At 44.0% G+C, this 23,966-nt stretch overlaps 1 protein-coding gene across 1 annotated transcript; it reads left to right on the forward strand.

The window, feature by feature from the left end:
- The first annotated feature begins 241 nt into the window (after positions 1-241).
- MRPS24 (mitochondrial ribosomal protein S24) lies at positions 242-21,315 on the forward strand. Its single transcript, XM_010598267.3, has 4 exons — positions 242-637; positions 722-790; positions 877-988; positions 2,570-21,315. The coding sequence occupies exons 1-4, from the start codon at positions 599-601 to the stop codon at positions 2,851-2,853; spliced, it is 504 nt and encodes a 167-aa protein (XP_010596569.1). The 5' UTR covers positions 242-598; the 3' UTR covers positions 2,854-21,315.
- Positions 21,316-23,966: the final 2,651 nt, after the last annotated feature.

Raw genomic sequence — 23,966 nt, forward strand, 5'->3', positions numbered from 1 at the left:
CTCATCATTGAAGAATTGGGTAAAGCTTTAACCACGTTTCTTCTTATACTAGGTCAAAGCGGCAGTTTTGTTTTGTTTAAGAATATTATTTGGAGATGGAAAGGTCCAGCCCCGGTTTACCTCCTTATCTTGCCTCAAAGGCGCAGAGCTCAGCAGCCCAATTTCTAGGACCCGAAAAAAAACCAGGTTGGACGAGGTCAGGGGTCCGGTGGGCGCCGGAGACGCTCTGGCGGAGCCTCGACTTTTTCCCTTAGCCCTTCTCGTTCTTCAGAACATCCATCGTCCTTCCTTCGCCTCTTTGAGGGCGAAACCTCATTTTTCGCATCATCAAATTTCCGGATCTGAAATCTGATGCAACGCCGTGGCGGAGCGGAGAACTGCAGGCAAGAGCATTTACAAGGGCTGTGGAGGGGAGGCCGGAAAAACCCCACTTCCAGCTCCCAGACCTACCGGGACCAGGTCCAGCGGGTCTAACAGCAGCCGAGCGGCGACTTCCGCTCTCGGAGCCCACCCACACACGGGATAGGCCCCCGATTTCTCCGCCCCGGCCGAGCCCTGCCCCCGCTGAGCACGTCCCGCGCCTTTCGTTCGACCCAAGATGGCCGCGCCTGTGTGCGGCGGAGGGTTCCGGCTGCGGGTGAGTGGGCGACGCGGCAGGGGCCGCGGCGGGGGCCGAGGGGTCGGTGGGCTCTGGGTTTCGTCTTACACCCCTCTCCCGCAGGTCCTGGCAGGGAGCCGACAGCTGCTGTGCGCCTGGCGCGCTCTGCACACTTCCTCGGCCTGGGCCAAGGTGAGCGCGCGGAGACGGCGGGAGGCGGGCGCGCGCTTGCCGGGGCCCGTGCGCGTGCGGGGTTCACGGCTCCTTTTTGCTTTTAGAACCGGGCAGCCCGAGTCCGCGTGGGCAAGGGGGACAAGCCAGTGACCTACGGGGAGGCGCACGCCCCGCACTACATCGCCCACCGCAAGGGCTGGCTGTCGCTGCACACAGGTGAGGGGACAGTGATGGAGAGGGGGGCGGGCGGGAGAGGACGGCGACCACAGGGCTCAGAAAAAGGAGCTCTCAAAAAAAAAAAAATTTTTTTTTATGTTAAAGGACAGTTTTAGAAAAATGACTGTCATATAAAAATAAGACGAACAGGTGACAAAGATTTTATTTAATTCAGTAATTAACGAAGGAGTCAGAAATCTCTTAAAACCGGTTCAAAGGAGCAATGAGAAAGCTGAGATTTGTGTAGATCCAGTATACCCGGTGCAGTAGAAACGATTCCGACTCATAGCGACCCTATAGGACAGGGTACAACTGCTCCATAGGGTTTCCAAGGAGTGGCTGGTGGATTCGAACTGCCGACCTTTTGGTTAGCAGCAGAACCATTGTGTCACCCGGGCTCCAGATCCGGTATACCTGAATGAATTTGAAAATGGATGCAAAACTGGCTTTTTCTATAGGGTGGGGAATCAAATTATTTTGCATTGTTCTCGGTTGTCTGAGGAGCCCCGGTGGCACAGTGGTTAAAGCTGGTTGCTAACTCAAAGGTCAGAGGTTCTAACCCACCAGTGGCTCTGTGAGAGAAAGATGTGGCAGTCTGCTGCATAAAGATCATACCCCTGGCAACCCTGTGGGGCAGTTCTGTTCTGTCCTATAGGGTCACTATGAGTCAGAATCCACAGCAATGTGTTTACCAGTTATTTACAGATAAAAGAGATGTAATTAACAGCTCAGTGGCAGTGAAAGGAGGTAAGCCCCCGTAGAATCAGATCACCGGGAAGAGTGCGTTCTAAATAACGCAGTTTTCCATCCTCTGTCGTTCGCTACCGTAGCCTCGATTTCCACTCATAGTGAACCCATGTGACGGTAGAACTGCCCCATAGGGTGTTCTAGCTGTGAGTCGGAATTGTTTTGTTTTTAATAATCTTTACAGCAGCAGATCACCAGGTCTTTTCTACTGTGAAGTTGCTGGGTGGGTTCACACTGCCAGCCTTGCGAGTTAGCAGTCGACTGCTAAACTGTTCTCTACAAAGTGTGTATTTTGTTCAGTAAGAGAGTTCTCAGCTTGGATGTTTGAGATGCACCTGGAGAATTTACTTAAAATACAGATTCCTGTGCCTATTGCCTTTCAAGTTCTGGTTCTAAGTGGGCATAGAAAGGAGTCCAGGGGCCCAGGACCACATTATGAGAATCCACTGATGAGGCAGCAACTCTGGCTCCTGAGAGAGCGTGTGTCCCTAACCTCAGAAAAGTAAAGTAGACAAGAACACGTGGAAAGGGGGCTAGATGTGGAGGGATCACCTGAGTTTTGTGCCCTGGCTTCAGGCCTCAGTCTTCCATTTTGTATAACAAGGATAATGATTGTCCTTTTTTCACAGGATTGGTCTGGGAATTTAATGAAATAATGTACCTTGAGCTTTGAAGTGTTCTTCTGCATCCACGCGCAGAGGAAAAGCGAAACAGCTGTGTAGGGTGGGTGAGGGCATGCCAGGTTTGAGTGCCCAGTGCTTTCAGGTGTTACCTCTGGAGTTTTGGCAAGTTCCGAGGCAGCAGGGCTGATTCTTGATGGTGACCTCACTTCAGGTAACCTGGATGGGGAGGACCACGCTGCGGCACGAACAGTGGAAGACGTCTTCCTTCGCAAGTTCATGTGGGGAACCTTCCCAGGCTGCCTGGCTGACCAGGTGATCCTAAAGCGTCGGGCTAACCAGCTGGAGATCTGTGCCCTGGTGCTGAGGCAGCTGCCTGCCCACAAGTTCTACTTCCTCGTGGGCTATAGTGAAACTCTGCTGTCCCACTTTTACAAGTGTCCTGTGCGTCTGCACCTCCAAACTGTGCCCTCCAAGGTGGTATATAAGTACCTCTAGGACAATCCCCTGTTTTGCTTCAAGCCCGGGCCTACAAGGGACAGAAATGGGTGGGAAAGGAATGAAGTAGAACATGGGGAGATACAACCCATCAGAGGGCCAAGGCGTCATTTCCAGAGCTGCTGCTGAATAAATCCCTCTGTGTTGTCTTGCCTCTCGGTCTGTCTACTGCTTAGGTGAGTGAACTAAAGCAGGGCTTTTCTGGAGGCTCCAGGGCTCCCAGGAAAGCTGTCAGTTGTCTGAAGCTTAGGTAGTTACTGTGCTTTGTTGAGTTCTATGTTGGGCACTTAAAGTTCTTCATATTCCCTCTAGATAGAAAGACCCGTTTCCATGACTATAACCAGCATTAATTTTTTTTTTAAATGAAGACTATAGGGACATGAATCAAGTAGACCATGATGCTTTCCTATAACTTTACTCCAAAGAGAACTACTGTTAACAGTTTATTGTGTTTTATTTCCACATGTACCTTTTTTAAGGATTACTTTTAACGCAGTTATCCATTCATTAAACAAACTTTTAATGAGCACGTGCTGTATGCCAAGCACTCTGAAGTGCCTGTTGTTGTTAGGTGCCGTTGAGTTGGTTCCAACCCATAGCAATCCTGTGCACAACAGAAGGAAACACTGCCCGGTCCTGCGCCATCCTTACAACCGTTGTTATGCTTGAGCTCATTGTTGGAGCCGCTGTGTCAGCCCACATTGTTGAGGGTCTTCCTCTTTTCTGCTGACCCTGTACTCTGCCAAGCATGATGTCCTTCTCCAGGGACTGATCCCTCCTGACAACATGTCCAACGTATATAAGACACAGTCTCGCCATCCTTGCCTCTAAGGAGCATTCTGGCCGCACTCCTTCCAAGATAGATTTGTTTGTTCTTTTGGCAGTCCATGGTATATTCAATATTCTTCGCCAACACCACAATTCAAAGGCGTCAACTCTTCTTCGGTCTCCTTTATTCATTGTCCAGCTTTCACATGCATATGATGTGATTGAAAATAACCATGGCTTGGGTGAGGCACACCTTAGTCTTCAGGGTGGCATCTTTGCTCTTCAACAATTTGAAGAGGTCCTTTGCAGCAGATTTGCCCAATGCAATGCGTCTTTTGATTTCTTGGCTGCTGCTTCCATGGCTGTTGATTGTGGATCCAAGTAAAATGAAATCCTTGATTAATGAGCAAAACATTCCAAGATCCTTGCCTTAGCGACAGTTCCATTCTAGTGGAGGGGGACAGGGAGGGTTAGGCTACATTAAAGACTCTAAGGAGGCGAAGGGAGTAGACATGCAGGTAAATGGGGGAAGAGCATTTCAGAAAGTTGCATGGTGTTGTCAGGGAAGGGGTCCTGTGGAGCAGGAATTGCTGACCCCCAGCTTTACCCTGACCCCAGCCTTCACCTTAACCATGACCATCACACTTATCCTCAACCTGACCGTGACTCTCCACCTAACACCCTTATTCTAATCCTGACCCTGAACTTGACAACAACCATGATTCACACTAACCTTGACTCTCAAGCACACCCTGACACTGAACCTGCTCCTCAGCCTTATACTCTCTCTGACACTAATCCTCTCCCTCACACTGAGCCTTATCCTGACTGATACACAGCCTGACCTTCACCCTCAACCTCAAGGTGTCTTTGACCATCACCCTCACTTTTACCCAGACCATTCCTTGACCATGTCCCCTGAGCTTGACCCTGAATCTGACCCAACATTAACTTATTTTCACCATGACCTTAGATCCCTATCATGACTTTGGCCTTGAAACTCAGTCATTTAAATCTGATTCTCACACATCCTGACCTGACCCCTGACGTTGGCCCTGAAACTCAACCCTCGCCTATACCATTTCTCTGATTTTCAACCTGATATACTAACCCTCACCTAGACCCTGTCTTGCACTGATCTGACTCTACATTTGACCCTGTTGCTAACACTCAGCAGCCCTGAACCTGATTATTATTCAGGTCCTCTGATTCACCCTCATTTTCATCATGAACCTCACCATGACTATGAACTTACACTGACCCTGACCTTGATTATGAAATAAACTTATCCTCAGCCTGACCCTGACTCACCATGGTAGTGATAGCCTAACTCTGAACCTGACCCTAACCAGATCCTCAATCTGTGTCTCACACCTAGAATATGATTGACCTTGACCCTGTATCTGACATGTAGCCCAACCCTGAACTGCCGCGTCACTCACTCTGACTCTGACCCTCACAATAATCCTGGATGTTACCATGACTTTCACCCTGACTTTGATAGTGATCATCACACAGACTCTTCCTTGACATGCAGCCTTACCTTAAACCTGACACTCAACTGACCCTGAACTTTATACTTGAGCCTGACCCTGACCATGACTCTGACTGCCCTTCACCCTTTTCCTGAGCCTTACCCTGTGTATGAACCTCACCCTAATCCTTACACTGCCTGTGACCCAGTACTTGACTCTAACCTTGACTCTGAACCACAGTTTCATCCTGACTTGAATTCTGACCTCTGCTCTTACACTGACCCTCAATCTGATGCTGGACCTCACTTAATCTGAATTTGACGCATACCTTCGTACCATAGGAAACCCTGGTGGTGTAGTGGTTAAGTGCTACAGCTGCTAACCAAAAGGTAGGCAGTTCAAATCCACTAGGCACTGCTTGGAAACTATGGGGTAGTTCTACTCTGTCCTACAGGGTTGCTGTGAATTGGAATCGATTCTACGGCAACGGGATTAGTTTTGTTTTCTTACCATAACACCCTGTCCTGAATCTGTTCTGAACCTTGTTCTTACTCTGATTCTGACCTTGACTGTGAACATTCCCTCACCCTGACACTGATGCTGAACTTGATCACGTCCCTTGCCCTCACCTTGATTCTGAGCCTCTCACCCTTTTTCTAACCCCAGTCCACACACTAGTCATGAAACTTCTCTTGACCCTGACCTTGATCCTAAATCTAACACACATCCTCAACTTGACACTGGCCCTTACCCTGTCCCTGACCATGGCTCTGCTCTTATCCTCACCTTGACTCAGACCCTTACGCTGAGTGTGACTTTCACCCTGACTCTGACCTTGTTGCTAACCTTGAACTCAACTTTAACTTGAGTCTACTCTGACCCTTGCTTTTGTTCTTATCCACATCCTAACCTTGACCATGAGACTCACCCAGATCTTTGCATTTTGACCCTCACTTTGACCTTAACATTACCCTTACCCTCATCCTGACCTGAACCCTCACCCATATCTTGACACTGTCCTTGAACCTTAAACTCAAGCTTTACTCATACACTATCCCTTTCTTTACCAGCACCCTGATCCTGACCCTCATCCAGACTGTGACCCACAAACTGACCACGACTCTCATCTAGACCCTGACCTGAATCTGACCTAAGCCTGAACTTGACCCTCATCCTAACCAAGACCCTAATTATCATCTTTCTCATGTCACCCTCGACTTTGGTCTATACCTGTCGCCCTAGCCTGACACTGATCTTTACCTCCATCGTGACTCTGACTCTCATTGTGAACCTACCCTTACCCTGAGCCTGATGCTGAAACTCACCCTGAGCTGACCCTCATTCTTTTCTTGACTGTGACCATGACTCTCAGCTTCACCCTGTTATGACCCTCACTCTGACCTTCATGCAGAACTTACCCTGACCCTAACCTGAACTTTCACCCTTACTCTGACCATGACCCTAGCTCTGAGCCTCATGCACAGAATCTGACTCTGACCTTAACTGGAACCATGACCTTTTCACTGATGCTGATGCTTTACCTGACCTCAAACCTGATTCTGACCTTGATCCTTACATTGACTCTTACCCTAACACTGAACCTCGTCCTGACCCTGAACCGCACTCATGCTCACCCTGATGCTGACATTCCTCACAACCCTGGAGCTCACCATGATTTTTACCCTGATCTGACATTAACCCTCACATTGATCCAGACATGTAGCCTCATCCTAAACCTCACCCGTATAACTTTGAACCTCAAATTGACCCTGACACTAACTCAGCCTGATCTTGAATCTTACCTTCACGGTTACCCATAACATTACTCTGATGCTAACCCTTACACTCATGCTGATCTGATCTTGCACTTGACATTGACAGGGAACCTAATCCCTGATTTTGATTTGTGTCCTGACACAGACCCTGACCCTTAAAATGAACCTTACTGTCACTCTGAAATGACCATTACCTTGACCCCGACCCTGAACTTATCCTCATCTTGATTGATGCTGAAACTCTCATTGAATCAGACTGTCTTAGGCTAGGTTCTGTAGAGAAGCAAAACCAGTACACTGTATAAATATACGGGCATACCTCATTTCATTGGGCTTCACTTAATTGCACTTTGCAGATACTGCGTTTTTTACAAATTGAAGTTTTGTGGCAACCCTGCATAGAGCAAGTATCCATGCCATTTTCCAACAGCATGTGCTCAGTCCATGTGTCTGTCACATTTTGGTAATTCTCACGATATTTCAGACTTTTTCATTGTTAATGTATTTGTTATAGTGATCTGTGATCAGTGATCTTTTATTTTACTATTGTAATTGTTTTGGGGCGCCACAAATCACGCCCATATAATACAGTGCACTTAATCAGTAAATATTGTGTGTGTTCAGACTGGTCCACTGAATGGCCATTCCCCCGTATCTCTCCCTCTCCTCAGTCCTCCCTATTCCCCGAGATAGGACAATATTGAAATCAGGACAATTAATAACCTTAAAAAAGTCTCTTAAGTGTTCAAGTGAAAGGAAGAAATCAAAAGTTAGAAATGATTGAGCTTAGTGAGGAAGGCATGTCGAAATCCAAGATAGGATGAGATCTAGGGCACTTGTGCCAAACAGCCAAGTTGTGAATGCAAAGAAAAAGTTCTTGAAGGAAATTAAAAGTGCTGCTTCAGTGAACACACAATGATAAGAAAGCAAACAGCCTTATTGCTGATACGGAGAAAGTGTTAGTGGTCTGGGTAGATCAAGCCAGCCACAGCATCCCCTTAAGCCAAGGCCTAATCCAGAACAAGGCCCTAACATTGTTATCACAGGAAACTTAATGTTTCCTCAGGAAAATACTGATTTCAAGTCTGACCAGTTCAGGACATTTATGAACCTGTCTCCATGAGGAGAACTGCTTAAACCTTAAAATAAAAGTTCAGAGAATTTATTCAGCAAGAGAAGTTCACTCCACTTACTGAAGGGAGATCACCTACCTCACACAAGTGAGAACCTGTGAGTCCAGCAAGAGTGTCCTAAGAAAGGACGGATAGAGGGCGAGAAACAAAGAGATAACAACAGAATCATTGGTTGGTTAATTTTTGATTGAGGTCACAAAAGGGAGGGCTGAGCAAAGTGGGGGGAGGGGCTTCTATTGGATACCTGTGTATAGGTAGGTTACATAATTGGTTTAAAAAAAAAATTGCAGGCATACTTGCTTTTTGGCTGATCACAGGATAGTTACAAAACAATCGTAGCACATGCTTTTCTGGGAACTTGTTATTAAAACTGCTTTCTCAGGCATGTCTTTTCCTGGGGTTCCTTTATAAGGAGGTTTTTCAATCATGTTGTGTTTCGAGACCTTCTGGGGAACAAGCTGTCATCCTGCCCCAGAAGGTTTTGAGATAAACACCTGCCTCTGGATTCCCTGGCACCGTTGTCTTAGCACAACCACAGAGCTAAAAATTTTTTTTTTTCCTTATGCTTAATTCTGGATAAGGGTAAAAAGAAAAAAGAGGGTTGAAAAAACAGAAGTCAGCACACAATGAAAAACAGAATCTGCTTCCAAAATCATATTAGCTATTTTACTTAAGCTCAAAGCCTCAAGTTTAGAAGCACCTATGCACTGCTTCTTCTTGATCAAGGATTTCAGTAAACATCCCTTGGTCACTCTTAATGTTTCTTCCACATGGACTAGTGGTCCTCAGATGGCTGCTCAACGTTTTGAGTGATTTAAGACTCGAAGCTATTATATTCGGGTGGCTGATTGCTGAAGCAAGCTTTCAAGACTCCGGGCACTTCCTTTTAGTAGTCTTATGAACTTATTTGTTGTCTGGCACCACCTGAATTGTTGGTATCTGGGCACCACCTGGGTTCTTCACCATGCCATAGCTGAACATTCAGCTTTCGTGATCCAGTGATTGGGGTTTGTTGCAGGGCCAAACTGGGGGAAAATTTGACCTTTTCAAAAGGCTGGTCTAATGGGGGGCTCCTCAGAATCTTCACAAAGTTGTGCATCATTTATATTTATAGTTCTTCAGATAGCTGTCAGATTGGTGTTTCGGGTAATGCCATTGGTTAAAAACTTCATACAAAATTTAGCAGTTCCAATTACAATGACTACCAACATTAAAGTCATGACACTAGAAAACATGATTGACCTGACCCAGACACCTGCCCTATTGGGTAGCCAGCTAAAAATGTGAGGAAAAAAAAACCTGGTTCATTCAGGGATGTGTAATCATGTGGCTTTTTGGCATATTTTTGCAGTATCATGTTCTACTTCCCTTAAAGTGTTAATCCAGGTGCAGCATGAGATGTTAGCTATAGCACAGACTCCTCCTTGCTAAGCCAGCAAGTAATCTAGGGCAATTATATCGTCCAAAACCACTTAGACAAGTGAGTTCAAAGGTCTTAAGCAGCCATAGCATTGGCAACATAACCATTCCCTCCATGGTTTTGGAGATGTTCTGGACAGCGTGTTCCAGATATCCTACTCTATACCAAGGGAGGAATATCCTCAAAAAATATAACCTAAACCAGGGGACTCCTTTAAAGGTTTCCCTCCATCTGTCCCTTGCTCATCCTTTGATTTTTTGTTTCTTTTTCTTTCTAAAAGCTTTAAATCATTAGTCTAATGTGTCTTCTCACCATAGGAATGGATTTCTAGAGCCCCAAATGGCCTAAAGTACACTGACCTGTCATGTTCCATCCATCCACACAGAGTAAAGCCCAGGTATAGGACTTGTCCTTTGGATTTGGATTGGCAATGATTAGGTATCTTGATCTTCCACATAAAAATATGAACCCTTTTGGGGCACATATTATGCCAGGTACAGTGTGTTTATTTGGGAAAGGGATGGTTTGGTTCATTTATTCAAGCCAATTTCCTGTTAAGGAGTTATTACAAATAGGTAGTCGTCCTAATCTCAGGCATTTCCACATTGGAATACAAAAAAGCTTTTTTCCCTGTAGACATGTGGTTAGATTTCCTGTAAAAACTGTGTTCCAAAATCTGGCAGAGGCACTGTATGAAATTAATCTCTCATTTTTACAGTCAGAAAGGTTCCGGGGAATTTTAGAACACTCTTTAATTCTAATCTGGATTAAATTGAAACATGGAACCTGGGGTTGAGTTGGTACCCCAGGGGGGCACTACAGTCTCACATGTATGGCTCCCTATAAAAAAAAAAAATGATGTTAAAGTTGACAGTAGCAGGGGGAACAACACTACAGTTCAGTGTACGAGTTCTCATGTACAGTTTTGGGTAAAGGATGACAGATCCAGCACTCATTAAGATTTGTAGATCGTGCAGCTATCTGAACTAGCTTGACAAAGACATTCTCATGCCAAGAATTAATGGGAGGTGTGGAGAGTAGCAGCATGAGCAAGAAGCTTAAGGAGGACTTCATTATGGAGGAAAACAACCCCAAAGAAATAGACGAGGGCTACTAAAATACATATTATGGCTATAAAAAAATAGACTTCATCAATAAAAGGTATAAATGATTTAAAAAGTCACTAATAAAAGATGAATATAATCAAAATACTAATGATAAAAAGATAATGCTACTTCAAAACTCATGTATCTTAATTATTATGTGACTAGTGTTAGAAGCAAGAGGTATTAGGTTCACAGAGAAAAAATAAAATGTCAAAACGGGATGATATTCCAAAACAGCAATACAATGATGATAAAAAAGGAAATTATGGTAACAGAGAAGGAAACTCCAAAAATTTCAATAGCTCACATTAAGAATATCTTCTAGAAATTCCAAGCTATAGCTATCATAGAACACAAGATAAATAAGGTAGTTGGTCTGTTCGATCAGCCATAAGGAAATGCACCAGGCAGTATTAATTTCCATCATTTTATGTGGGAAGAAAATTAAAATGTGGAATTACTTGAAGTTTATGGAGTAAAACAGTATCACTGCTGACCTTTTGGTAAGCAGCTGAGCTCTTAACTACTGTGCCACCAGGGCTCCAGTGACTAAAATAAGACTGCTAAAAAGGCAAAGATGATAAAACAGTCCAAAAAGTGTACCTCTATTCATGTGGTCTAGTGTTAGGGATAAAGAGTTAAAAGCCTGGTCCTGGGTCTTGGGAAGAGCTGTCTGTCAGATTTCGTCTGCTTTTCTACCTGGCGATATTTAAATTGTAGCTTCAGACCTTCACTAGGTTCAGCAGTCCATTTGGAAGTCGAGGCTTTCTTCATTTGGATTGGTGGAGCCAGGTTTTGATCCCCTGTAATTTGGCAGCACAGGGATTTGTAAGAAGGATTAAATAAGGTCCCTTGAAGCAAATTCGAACCCACCTGGGTTCGAGAGTATCTTTAAGCTGCTGTCTCTTCCAGTATACATAATCTCCAGGTGAAGTCGTGGAGACCAGGGACATTTCAGAGGGTTGATGGTTAAAGGAAGCCTGGATTTGTAAGGAATTAGAATATTCCAACAATGACTAACGGTATTTGTAAATATTAACTTGAAGCAAATTTGAATCAATCCACTGTCCGGTAAGAGAGGGCCATAGGGCAACTCGTAGTTATCTCAAATAGGTCAATTTGTGTGGACCAAACGGTGTAGATCACAAGCTTAACAGGACAAAGGGAAGTACCTGAGTCCAGAATAGCTGCAAAAAAGTTGATAATTTAGCTAATTCGGATTTGATAATACCACTGGTTCTTTCCCCCAGGCCTGAAGATTGAAGGTGATATGGGCAATGAAGCCTTTGAAATACAGGAACGTTTTTTACAGACCTTGGCCAGTGAAATGGGTGCCTCTGTCACTACAGAGGACTTTAGTGCAAGGAACAAGCTACAATGTCCGATAAAGACTTAGGGAGGACAGGTTTTTGATCAGGCCCTATCCATAGCCCAGTCTTTGAGTCCTTAACACAGCCTTTTTTCTGCCACTTTTCCATTTCTGATATGGAGGCTGAGACTTGTTTTGTGCTAAGGTTGGAGGTTATTACTTCTCTGGGCATTGGTCTCTCAAGAACTAAATCATTGGAGAGTTCATTGAAGGTTTCATCTGCAGAGTTCAGTAACCTTTCTGCACCTGCCAGGAGCATGAATGCTGGATTCTTCAAACACATGGAACATTGCGACGTGGTCAGTTGCATAAAAAAAAAATTCCCCACCAGACTGTTCCATTGTTAGTGTAAGTAAAGTGCATCTGAGTCTCAGTGAGTTTCCTGATGTATGGTCTGGGCCACGGGAATATGTAAAAGTTTAGGGAAGTGCTGTCTCATTGCGGGGAGAACAGCTGGGAGTGTGTAACAAGGTGTGTATAAGGCTTTGTATGAGAGACTGATTTGATTTGTAAACTTTCACTTAAAGCACAATAAAAAAAATTTTTTTTTAGGCAACATTAACTTGTCATTGGGCCCAGTCCATAACTGTATGGATTCATTTTTGGACAACCATTTTTCAACCCATTTGGTTTGCTCAGCAGAAGGCATATTTTCTTTATATTTTAGTAGGAGTGCAAAGGGTGTAACAGGGCATCCTCCATTCCCTCATCTTGATTCCCCTGGCAACAGGGCAGTGGAGACATGGAGGGCTCAGGAGACCTTAGGGAACTCTGAGCAGGGAGGAAATCTTTCGTAATATACTGACAGGCTTTCCAAAGGTCACCCCAACAATGCTCTCCTAATAGGCTTATTAAGTTGTCTTGCCCTACATGGTAAACTGAGTGAATCAAACAGGCTAAAGGGACATGTAAAGTTTGTGGGATAATGGGCTTACAATTCGGCCTTTACAAAGTATAGGTTTTCTAATTCATAGGGCATCCTTCTTGTCCCCAAGCATCTTGTTCATGTTCTGGAGCCATAGTCTGATGGCAAAACAAATTATGTCTAACGATTCCCTTTGGTGTTTGTTCTATGTCTAGACTATCGGGGACAGGGAGGCCATAGCAGGTCCAACATTTGCCATTTGAAACAGCAGCAGCCTAGATAATTATGAAAGCCACTTGTTTAGCTGCTTTATTAGCCAAATTATTTCCTTTAATTTCTTTAGTTTAGGGGACCCTTACATTGATGGGCCTGTATTTTAATGACTGGGATTTCTGTGGGGAGCAAAATAGCTTCCAGAAAGTCAACTCCTAAGGAGCCATTTTTTTGTATGGGTCCCAGCTAAAGTTCAGAAACCCTTTTCTTCCATAGGAGGCCTGGTGGCACAGTGGTTAAGAGCTTGGCTACTAACCAAAAGAGCAACAGTTTGAATCCACCAGAAGCTCCTTGGAAACCCTATGGGGTAGTTCTACTCTGTGCTATAGATTCACTGTGAGTCGGAATCAACTGGATGGCAATGGGTTTTTTTTTTTTTTTTTTTTGCTATAAAAAAATAGCATCCTAAAATCATAAATTACCCCCAAAACATATCTCAAATCTGGATGAATGTTCACTGACCATCCAGAAGCTAGTCTGCAAGCCCTTGTGAGTGCAATCAGTTCAGCTTGTTGAACTGAAGTTACTTTAGGGAGGGGTCTACTCTCAAGAACTTTGGTAGAAATAGTGACTACATATCCTCCCTGGTAACAAGAGCTAGAACGTTCAGGTTTTAAATATGAGCCACCAACAAAATTAAGTCAGGATTAAAAACGGAGGGGTCTCTTTTTGAGGAGTTAACAGTTCATCAGTGGGGTCCAGGCAATCATGAGGTAAGAGATCTAAGACATCTGGTAGTGTCAGAAGCATAACAGGGTTTAAAGACCTGACAGTGTGCAAGTGGATATTGGAGAAGGATAAAAGTAAGACTTCATAAGAAGTCAACCGCTAGCAGATAGGTGCTGTGTATGAGAAGAGCTTAGAATAGCAGACACAGTATGGGGAACATGCCTGTCCAAAAAATTTCCTAGCACTGACAGCAGTGGTCTCCACGAGTCAGACCATGGCGACAACTGCTCAAAGGCAAGGGGAGCTATATGCGTGCCACTGAATCAAGTTGTAGACTGTCATATACTACAGGTTGTTGCTGGCCTCCATGGGTTTGAGCAAGAACCCCAAGGACATTTCTAGAAACTTCTAATACAAAAAGGAAAAAATTTATAATTTGGGAATCCTAAAGCAGGGGTGGCTACCAGGGATTCTTTCAATTCTGCAATGGCCTACTGAGGATAACAAATGAGACAGGCTTGGAACCCCGTAAGTATTGATAGAATGACTGAGCTAAGAGAGAAGTAGGGTATCCAAGTTCAACAATAACCACATAGTCCCATAAGTCCTTGTAGCTGTTTTTTAGTAGTGGGAAGGGAGTAGGCCAAAATGGCCTCTCTCTTCTTAAGGTCGGTAGTTATTCCTTCAATAGAAATGATATATCCTAAATGTTTAACGGAAGGAGGTGCCTATCAGAGTTTTTCTCTGGAAGCCTTGTGTCCTCTAGTGACCAGGTGTTGTAATAGCAATGTTGTTTTCTAGACTTGAACAGATATTGTAACAGAACAGAGTTTAACTGCAAAGGTTGGAGGTCAGTGTGCAGGACTTGGGAAAAAAAATACATCCAAGTGAATTGCTGATCATCCCAGAAGAAAGCATGTAAATATGGACTATTGGGGTGCACTGAAGTACTGAAAAAGGCACTGCAGAGGTCCACCACAGTGAAGCGTGTGGCCTCTGGTGGCACTTTGGCAAGAAGCAAATGGGGATTAGGCACAACAGTGAACCAGGGAAAAATGATCCAGTTAATGGCCCATAAATCCTATACAAATCTCCAACCACGATTGTTTGGCTTCTTTACAGGAAAAACAGGAGTGTTGCAAGGAATGGCACAAGGAATAATTAATCCTTTAGTTTAAAAATCTTGAATAATAGAGGCCAAGCCCTCCATGGCTTCCCTCTTTACAGGATATTGAGAAACCTTTGGCAGGGATTTAGAGGGGTCTGTACTTCAGTGGGGGATGCAGACAACACCTGACCCACATCAGTTGAAGAGGAGGCCCACATATTATGAAGTACTTCAGATAAAATATCTGTCATAGGAGAATCAGGAGAACTTGCTTCAGGTTCAGAAGAGTTAACTGTCTATAAATAAAAACATTTTTTTCCAAACAAGCATTCTCAAGGGGAAATTCAGTTTTCAGAGAGGACTGTTTTTTATTTCCCAGCTCACATTTTGTTGGAATATCCAGGAGGACTTCTCCTTGTTCTGTAAACCTTACATGACAATTCCATTTTGATAGTAAATCTCTACCTAACAAATTGACAGGTAGGTGGGGGCTTAGTAGGAAAGGATGCATGTCATCCATTAAATCTATGGAAACAGGTTCAGGTTGAGAATGAAGTTTGTTTTTTATTGATGACTTCCACAACTCTAGAGGTTTGATTACTCTGGGATAGGGGTTTTTTCAAACGTGTGGGATTAATTGTTGACAAAGTGGTACCTGTGTCAATAAGAAATTTACAGGATTCCCCATTGACTAATAAAGTGGTTTCACTCTGTGCACTTAGTGGTACCACTGGGGAGAACCTCTGTTAGCTCCCTGGAGCCCCCTCACTCTGATCCTATTAAAGACGAAGCAGAAGCAAGAGGCAGCATGCTCAATTTCTTTAATTTGGGACATTCCTGTTTAAAATGTCCTAGTTTCTTACAATAAAAACACACTGGTGCTCCTAACTGGTTTCCTCCCCTTCAGGCTTCAGTATTGGATGTCTGCACTCCTGCAGCTCAGAGCCATCAGTTTGTCTTGTCTGACTTTAGTTCTTTGTCTAATTTCCCAGCTTGATTATTTGGACCAATTTGTAAACAGTGTCCAAAAGCTTTCTAAAGGAAGCTGTTTCCCAGTCTAAATGATGGCATTTGACCAATTTTAAAACCTCTAGGTTCAAACCGTTGACAAAAATAGAATCGAAATCAATCTAAGAATTATCACTATCTGATTTTAATCCTGTGTATTCAATGAACAATCAATTGTATACATTCTCATCCTTCTCTTGTTTACAAGCCTGAATTTTGGCCCGATTTATTCCCTTTGGGAATATCCTTGGGATTGCTTTAATCAACCTATCATAAACCCTCTTAGCCTCTATCAAAAGACCTCTAGCAGTTGTTCTAGAGGAAGGGATTAGAGAAGTCCTGTCCTCACATCATCTAGCCTCAATCATCTGAAGTTGGGCTTCCCCAGGCCCTAACAACATATGAATGAATTGGTAAAGGTCAGGTATGCCAGGCTGGTAGGTGAGGTGAAGACTTCGAATTTCTCAGTAAATTTGCCCAGATCTTCCTGGGGCTTGGGGAAATCCTTAACTCTGATTCTCAGCTCTGCCATTGTCCGTGGTGTGAAAGTCAGTTGTAGATTGTCCTCGTCTTGTTTGGGTGGCTTAACTTTAAAGGGCATCTCAACATGAGGCTTGTCTTTGGTCTCTTTAAATCCGAAGTCCTCAGTATAATTAGGAGATTCAGTTAAAGCATTTTTAGAAGAAGGTAAAGGTGGATAAAGAAGTAGGTAAAGGTAGTGCTGAAGAAGCAGAAGGAGGAGGGTGACAGCAGGAATGGGTGCAGGGGAACAGAAGAAGGGTTGCCTGAAGGGATAGACTGACACTGTAATTTTTTTATTGGTTTAGCTTGTCTAGACATCATATCTTATAGGGAAGCAAACCTGTTTTCATGTTGTCTTTTAAATGCTTTTTGGTACCAATTAAAATAAACTCCCTGTTCCTTTTGCCTAACTCTAAAACCTTTGGATTCCAATTGGCTGCACATGAAAATCAATTTTTTTGTTTTCTTTTTGTTGTTGTTCAAAACTGCACCATAAAGGCCAGGAATTCCTAAGATCTTGGGTGAGGGCATGCCAGCACGGCAGGTACAAAACAGAACTGAGGCCATAATGTTTTGCCATGAAAGCAGCGGGAGTTACCATGCAGATGGGGGGAGGCGCTCTTTGGAGTTAACATTCCCCATCCTCAACCCAAGAATACATCCACTGCTGTCCCTTTGGTTAGCAGCCGTAGCACTTAACCACTGCGTCACCAGGGTTTCCACAAAGACAAATGTGTTGCCTGTAGAAAGAGGAAAGAAAAGACCAGACCTGCTTGCCTTCTCACAAACATTCGCTAGATGGCAACCTAAAGTAACAATTCATTTTACCAATTCAAAGCACACAATTAACAGAGCTGTAACATTATGTTCAAAATATGAACAGAAATAAGACAGGATCTGAATAAGTCCTCAGAGAACCTCGACACAGAGTAGAAGTTCAGCCTGAGAAGTGCTCAGCTCCAAACCATGGACTCCAAGTCCTCAGGGAAAAGAAAAACACAAATGGCTTATTCTGGTGTCTGCTTCAATCTACGATGTGTTGGAGGTCCACTGAATAGGGCAGCCATTTTCAGGCCTACGTTGGGAGCTAAGATGTCAATGCCAGAAAAACCACTTACACCTTAAAATAAAAATTCAGAGGATTTAATCAGCAAGAGAAGTTCACTCAAATGAAGGAAGATTACTAGCTCAAACGTGTGAGAACTGGTGAGTCCAGCAAGAATGTCCTGAGAAAGGATGGATAGAGGGCAAGAAACAAAGAGATTACAACAGACTCATTGGTTGGTTAGTCTTTGATTGAGGTCACAAAAGGGAGGGCTAAGCAAAACGGGGGAAGGGGCTTTCACTGGATACAGTGTCTAAGGGTACAAAATTGCAGGCATACTCGCTTTTTGGCTGATCACAGGATAGTTGCAAAACAATCATAGCACATGCTTTTCTGGGAACTTGTTAAAACTGCTTTCTGAGGCATGTCTTTTGCTGGGGTTCCACTGTAAAGAAGATTTTTCGATTATGCCGTGTTTCAAGGCCTTCTGGGAAGCAGGCCATGACATCCTGCATTTGCTTGACCACAGAAGAAAGATTAACTGGAAGACAAGCTGTCATCATCCTGCCCCAAAACGTTTTGAGATAAGCACCTGCCTCTGGATTCCCTGGCACCATCGTCTTAGCGCAACCACAGAGTAAAAAAAAAAAAAAAAATTCTCAGGCTGAAGCCTAGATGAGTGTTGTTGTTAGGTGCCATCGAGTAAGTTCTGACTCGTAGCGAGCCTGTGTTCTACAGAAGGAAACACTGCCCAGTCCTGTGCCATCCTCACAATTGTTTTTATGCCTGAGCCCATTGTTGCAGCCACTGTGTCAGCCCATCTCATTGAGGGTCTTCCTCTTTTTTGCTGACCCTCTACTTTCCCAAGCATGATGTCCTTCACCAGGGACTGGTCCCTTCTGATAACATGTCCAAAGTATGTAAGTGTGAAAGTCTTGCCATCTTTCCCTCTAAGGAGCATTCTGGCTGTACTTCTTCCAAGTCAGATTTGTTCTGCAGGGGGTCCATGGTATATTCAATATTCTTCACCAACACTATAATTCAAGGGCATCAATTCCTCTTCAGTCTTCTGTATTCATTGTCCAGCTTTCACATGCATATGAAGTGAATGAAAATATCATGGCTTTGGTCAGTCATACCTTAGTCCTCAAAGTGATACCGGAATCGACTCGATGGCAATGGGTTTATATATATATATATCAAGGAAATGACTCACGAGGTTGTAGAGGCTGTAAAGTCTGAAGTTCATGGGTCAGCATCAGGCTAGAGGCTTGTCATGACTCCCGTAGCTGCAGGGGATAACAAAACCAAGATCAGCAGGGGTAAGCTGCTAGCTCAAGTCCCAAGAACCAGAGGTCAGATGTTAGAGAGCCAGATGCAGGATCCAGAGAGAGAGCCTTGCTGGGAAATCCACTGTTATGCTAAAGGCAGGCCATACCTCCAAGGAAACTCCCTTTCAATTGATTTGGCTGCTCATAGCAGATCACATAATGGAGTTGATTACATCAATACAACTGCCAAATCGTATCATTATATAACTGCCAAACTACATCGTAACTGCCAAACCACTGAGAAGCATGGCCAAGCCAAGTTGACACAACCTTAACCATCACAATCCACCCCTTGTCAACTTGGCAACAGTATATATCTCCTTAGACGATACCAAAAAACCAAAACCTGTTGCTGTCAACTCAGTTCTGACTCATAATGACCCTATAGGACAGAGTAGAACTGCCCCATAGGGTTTCCAAGGACTGCCTGGTGGATTCAAACTGCAGGCCTTTTGCTTAGCAGCTGTAGCTCTTAACCACTATGCCACCAGGGTTACCACTACATAATCTCTAAATAAAGACAATTATAAAGTCATTTTCATGAAACATGATACAAATAAAATGCATACAACCAAAAACACACTAACTCTGTTTACATCTTATATTTTATAAGTGAAGAAAACAAAAATATTTAATGCACACATAGGAAGAAATAATTAATTACATTCCTCATTTCTGCAACTGGTCATGTGGTTGTAGCTGGTATTTAGAACTACCTACTTCCACCACCCATTCCGTATTCCCTTTGCCCTCAGCAAGCACCTCAGCTGGTCATGGTTCTTTGCCTGGTGGGGTGACCCAAACCTTCATTCCTGGAGGGTCTGGGCCATTGGCAGTCATGTAGGAATTGAGTTGCTGTAGTTTTCCATTGACTTTAATCACAGGGCATGATAGTACTAAGACACTCTAAGGGACCTCCTGCATTCCAGACATATTCTTCTTTACGTCCATTGTGTAATGTCAATCCTATTTCATCTTGGTAGTCAGGATCAATCACACCAGCCAATAAGGTAACTCCCTTCTTTGCCTGTCGATCCACAGGCATGAGGAGCACAAAGTGGCCAGGCGGCATTCTTATTCCAGTTCAATGGAATCACTGATGTGTCTCCAGGTGGGAGCATTCTTTGCTTTGAGCTAAGACCTCTAGATCCACAAAGCATAGGGTTGCAGGGACAGGAAGCAAAAATCATGCAAGTGGGTCACTTGGGTTAATAGTGAGTGGTGCCATTCCTGTTGCACCCCTTGATTCCTAGAGCCATGAATCCTGGCTATCGGGGATACAGCACCATATATTGGATGCTGGTTTAGACAATATACAACCTCCTGGAGAACATTGCTCCAATTTTGCAAGGTATTGCCACCTAGATGGTGCCATACTTGTATCTTTAGAAGGCTATTCTGTTAATCTGTCAAACTAGCTGCTTCAGATTGATGGGGAACATGGAAAGACTAGTGAACTCTGTGAGCATGGGCCCATTGCTGCACTTCATTTGCTGTGAAGTGAGTCCCTGGATCTGAGGTGATGCTGTGTGTGATACCATGATGGTGGATAAGGCATTCTGTAAGTCCATGGATGGTAGTTTTTGCAGAAGCACAGCATGCAGGGAAGGCAAATCCATATCCAGAGTAAGTGTCTATTCCAGTAAGAAAACTCTGCCCTTTCCATGATGGAAGTGGTCCAATGTAATCAACCTGCCACCAGGTTGCTGGCTGATCACCTTGAAGAATGGTGCCATATCAGGGACTCAGTGTTGGTCTCTGTTACTGACAGATTGGGCACTCGGCAGTGGCTATAGCCAAGTCGGCCTTGGCAAGTGGAAGTTCACATTGCTTAGCCCATGCATAATCCATCCCTGTCACCAAGACCACTTTGTTCATGAGCCCATTGGGCAATAACAGGAGTGACTTCTTGTCGTGGATTGACTTATGTCCCCCCAAAAATGTGTGAATTAACTTGGTTAGGCCATGATTCCCATTCTTGTGTGGTTGTCCTCCATTTTGTGTTTGTAATTTTATGTTGAGAGGATTAGGGTGGGATTGTAACACCACCCTTACTCAGATTACCTCCCTCATCCAAGGTAAAGGGAGTTTCCCTGGGTGTGGCCTGTACCACATTTTATCTTTCAAGAGATAAAAGGAAAGGGAAGCAAGCAGAGAGTTGGGGACCTCATACCACCAAGAAAGCAGCACCAGGAGCAGAGTGCGTACTTTGGACCCAGGGTCCCTGTGCTTGAGCAGCTTCTCCACCAGAGGAAGATTGAGGACAAAGACCTTCCTCCAGAGCCGATAAAGAAAGCCTTCTCCTGGGGCCGATGCCCTGAATTTGGACTTTCAGCCTACTTTACTGTGAGAAAATAAATTTATCTTTGTTAAAGCCATTTATTTGTGGTATTCCTGTTATAGCAGCACTAGATGACTAAGACACTGGTTTCCACAGCACAAACCATCCTATCCACGTGATTGTTAAAATCTTCCTCTTCCAAGGTCACCCTTTGGTGAACATTCACATGAGACACAAATATCTTCACTTCTTTCGCCCACTCAGAGGTGTGTCCACATACCTCTTCCCCATATCTCCTTGTTACTGACTTTTCAATCATGTTTCTTCCAAGTCCCTGACCATCCAGCCAAACTATTGGCTGCAGTCCATGAATCAGTACACAATCGCACATCTGGCCATTTCTCCTTCCAAGCAAAGTGAACAACCAGGTGTACTGCCTGAAGTTCTGCCCATTGGGAGGATTTTCTTTCACCACTGTCCTTCAGGGAGGTCCCAGAAACGGACTGTAATGCTGCTGCTGTCTACTTTTGAGTGGTGCCAGTATATCACACGGAACCATCTGTAAACCAGGCTCGGGTTTTCTCTTCCTCAGTCAACTGATCATAAGAAACTCACCAAGTGGCCATAGGCACAGACTGGGAGACGGAAGGTAATCTGACAAGAATGGAGATCATGGGCGTTTGGGCCACTTCCTCATGCTCCGGCCCAATTTTGTATATACCACTTCCATTTAATGAAGGAGTGCTGCTGTGCACATCCAATTTTATGGCTCTGTGGGAAGCTCCGGTGACTTGGTGTCCCTTGGCATTCAAAGTCTACTAAGGCCCAATAAAAAGCCAAAAGCTGTTTCTCAAAAGGAAAGTAGTTATCTGCAGAGGATGGCAGGGCTTTGGTCCAAAATCCTAATGGCTACACTGTGATTCACCAATAGAGGCTTGCCAAAGACTCTGAACAGCATCCCTGCTGCCACTGACACTTCAGGCACCATTGGATCGGCTGGATCATATGGCCCAAGTGGCAAAGTCACTTAAATGGCAGCCTGAACCTGTTGCCGATGCTTCTCTTGTTCTGGGCCCCACTCAAAACTAGCAGCTTTTCGAGTCACTTGATAAATAGGCTGGATTAGCACATGCAAATGAGGGATGTGTTGCCTCCAAAATTTAAAGAGGCCCACCAGGCATTCTGCCTCCATTTTAGTTGTAGGAAGGGCCAGATCCAATAACTTATCCTTTATTTTAGAAGGAATATCTCGACATGCCCAATGACACTGGACCCCTAGAAATTTCACTGGAAGATGCTTGAATTTTTTTCAGATTAATATCCCATCTTCCAGCATACAGATGTTTTACCAGTAAGTCCAGAGTTATTGACACTTCTTCCTTATTATGTCCAGTTAGCATAATCTCATCAACATAATGGACCAGTGTGATATCTTATGCCAGGGAAAGGTGATCAAGGTCCCTGCGGACTAAATCATGACATAGGGCTGGAGAGTTGATATGCTCCTGTGGTAGGACACTAAAGGTGCTTCTGGTGGTCCTTCTAAACAGGGATGGAGAAAAAGGCATTGGCCAGATCAATGGCTGCATGCCAGGTACCAAGAGATATATTATTTTGCTCAAACAATGAAACCGTATCTAGAACAGTAGCTGCAATGTAAGTCACAACCTGGTTAAATTTCCAGTAACCCACTGCCATTCTCCAAGATCCACCTAATGGCAGTGTGGTAGGAAAAACCACCCCTGCATCCTTCAAGTCCTTGCTAGTGGCAAAATCTCTGCAATTCCTCCAAGAATGAAGTATTGCTTTTTGTTTACTATTTTCCTAGGTGGTAGTGGTGGTGTTAGGTGCGGTCGAATCAATTCTGGCTCACTGACCGTATATGCAACAGAACAAAACAGTGCCCAGTCCTGTGCCATCCTCACAATCATTCTTATGTTTGAGCCCATTGTTGCAGCCGCTATATCAACCCATCTTGTTGAGGGTCTTCCTCTTTTTTGCTGACCCTCTACTTTATCAAGCATGATGTCCTTCTCTAGGGTCTGCTCCCTCTTGATAACATGTCCAAAGTATATGAGACAAAGTCTCTCCGTCCTTGCTTCTAATGAACATTCTGGCATGTTTTTTCCAAGACAGATTTGTTTGTTCTTCTGGCAGTCCTTGGTATATTCAATATCCTTCACCAACACCGTAATTCAGAGGCGTCAATTCTTCAGTCTTCCTTATTCATTGTCCAGCTTTCACATGTATATGAGGCAATTGAAAACACCATGGCTGGGGTCAGGCTCACCTTAGTCCTTAAGTGACATCTTTGCTTTTTAGCACTTTAAAGAGATCTCTTGCAGCAGATTTGCCCAACGCAATGCAGTGCACTTTCTTGACTGCTGCTTTCATGGGTGTTGATTGTGAATTCAAGTAGAGTGAAATCCTTGACACCTTTGATCATGTCCCCATTTATCATGATGTTGTTCATTGGTCCAGTTGTGAGGATTTTTGTTTCCTTTATGTGGAGGTGTAATCCATACTGGAGACTGATCTTTTTGGTCTTCATCAGTAAGTGCTTCAAGTCCTCTTCACTTTCGGCAAACAAGGTTCTGTCATCTGCATATTGCAAGTTCTTAATGAGTCTCCTTCCTCCAATCCTGATGCCACGTTCCTCTTCATATAGTCCAGTTTCTCAGATTATTTACTCAGTATACATACTGAGTAAGTATGGTGAAAGGATACAACCCCGACACACACCTTTCCTGACTTTAAACCACATAGTATCCTCTTGTTCTGCTTCTTGGTCTAAGTACAGGTTCCTCCTGGGCACAATTAAGAGTTCTAGAATTCCCATTCTTCACAATGTTATCCATAAATTTTTATGATTCACACAGTCAAATGCATTTGCATAGTCAATAAAACACAAGTAAACATTTTTTCTCTATTTTCAGCCATGATCCATGTGACAGCAGCATGTCCT

The sequence above is a fragment of the Loxodonta africana genome, chromosome 8, assembly GCF_030014295.1.
Source record: "Loxodonta africana isolate mLoxAfr1 chromosome 8, mLoxAfr1.hap2, whole genome shotgun sequence".
In the NCBI taxonomy this organism is placed as follows: Eukaryota; Metazoa; Chordata; class Mammalia; order Proboscidea; family Elephantidae; genus Loxodonta; species Loxodonta africana.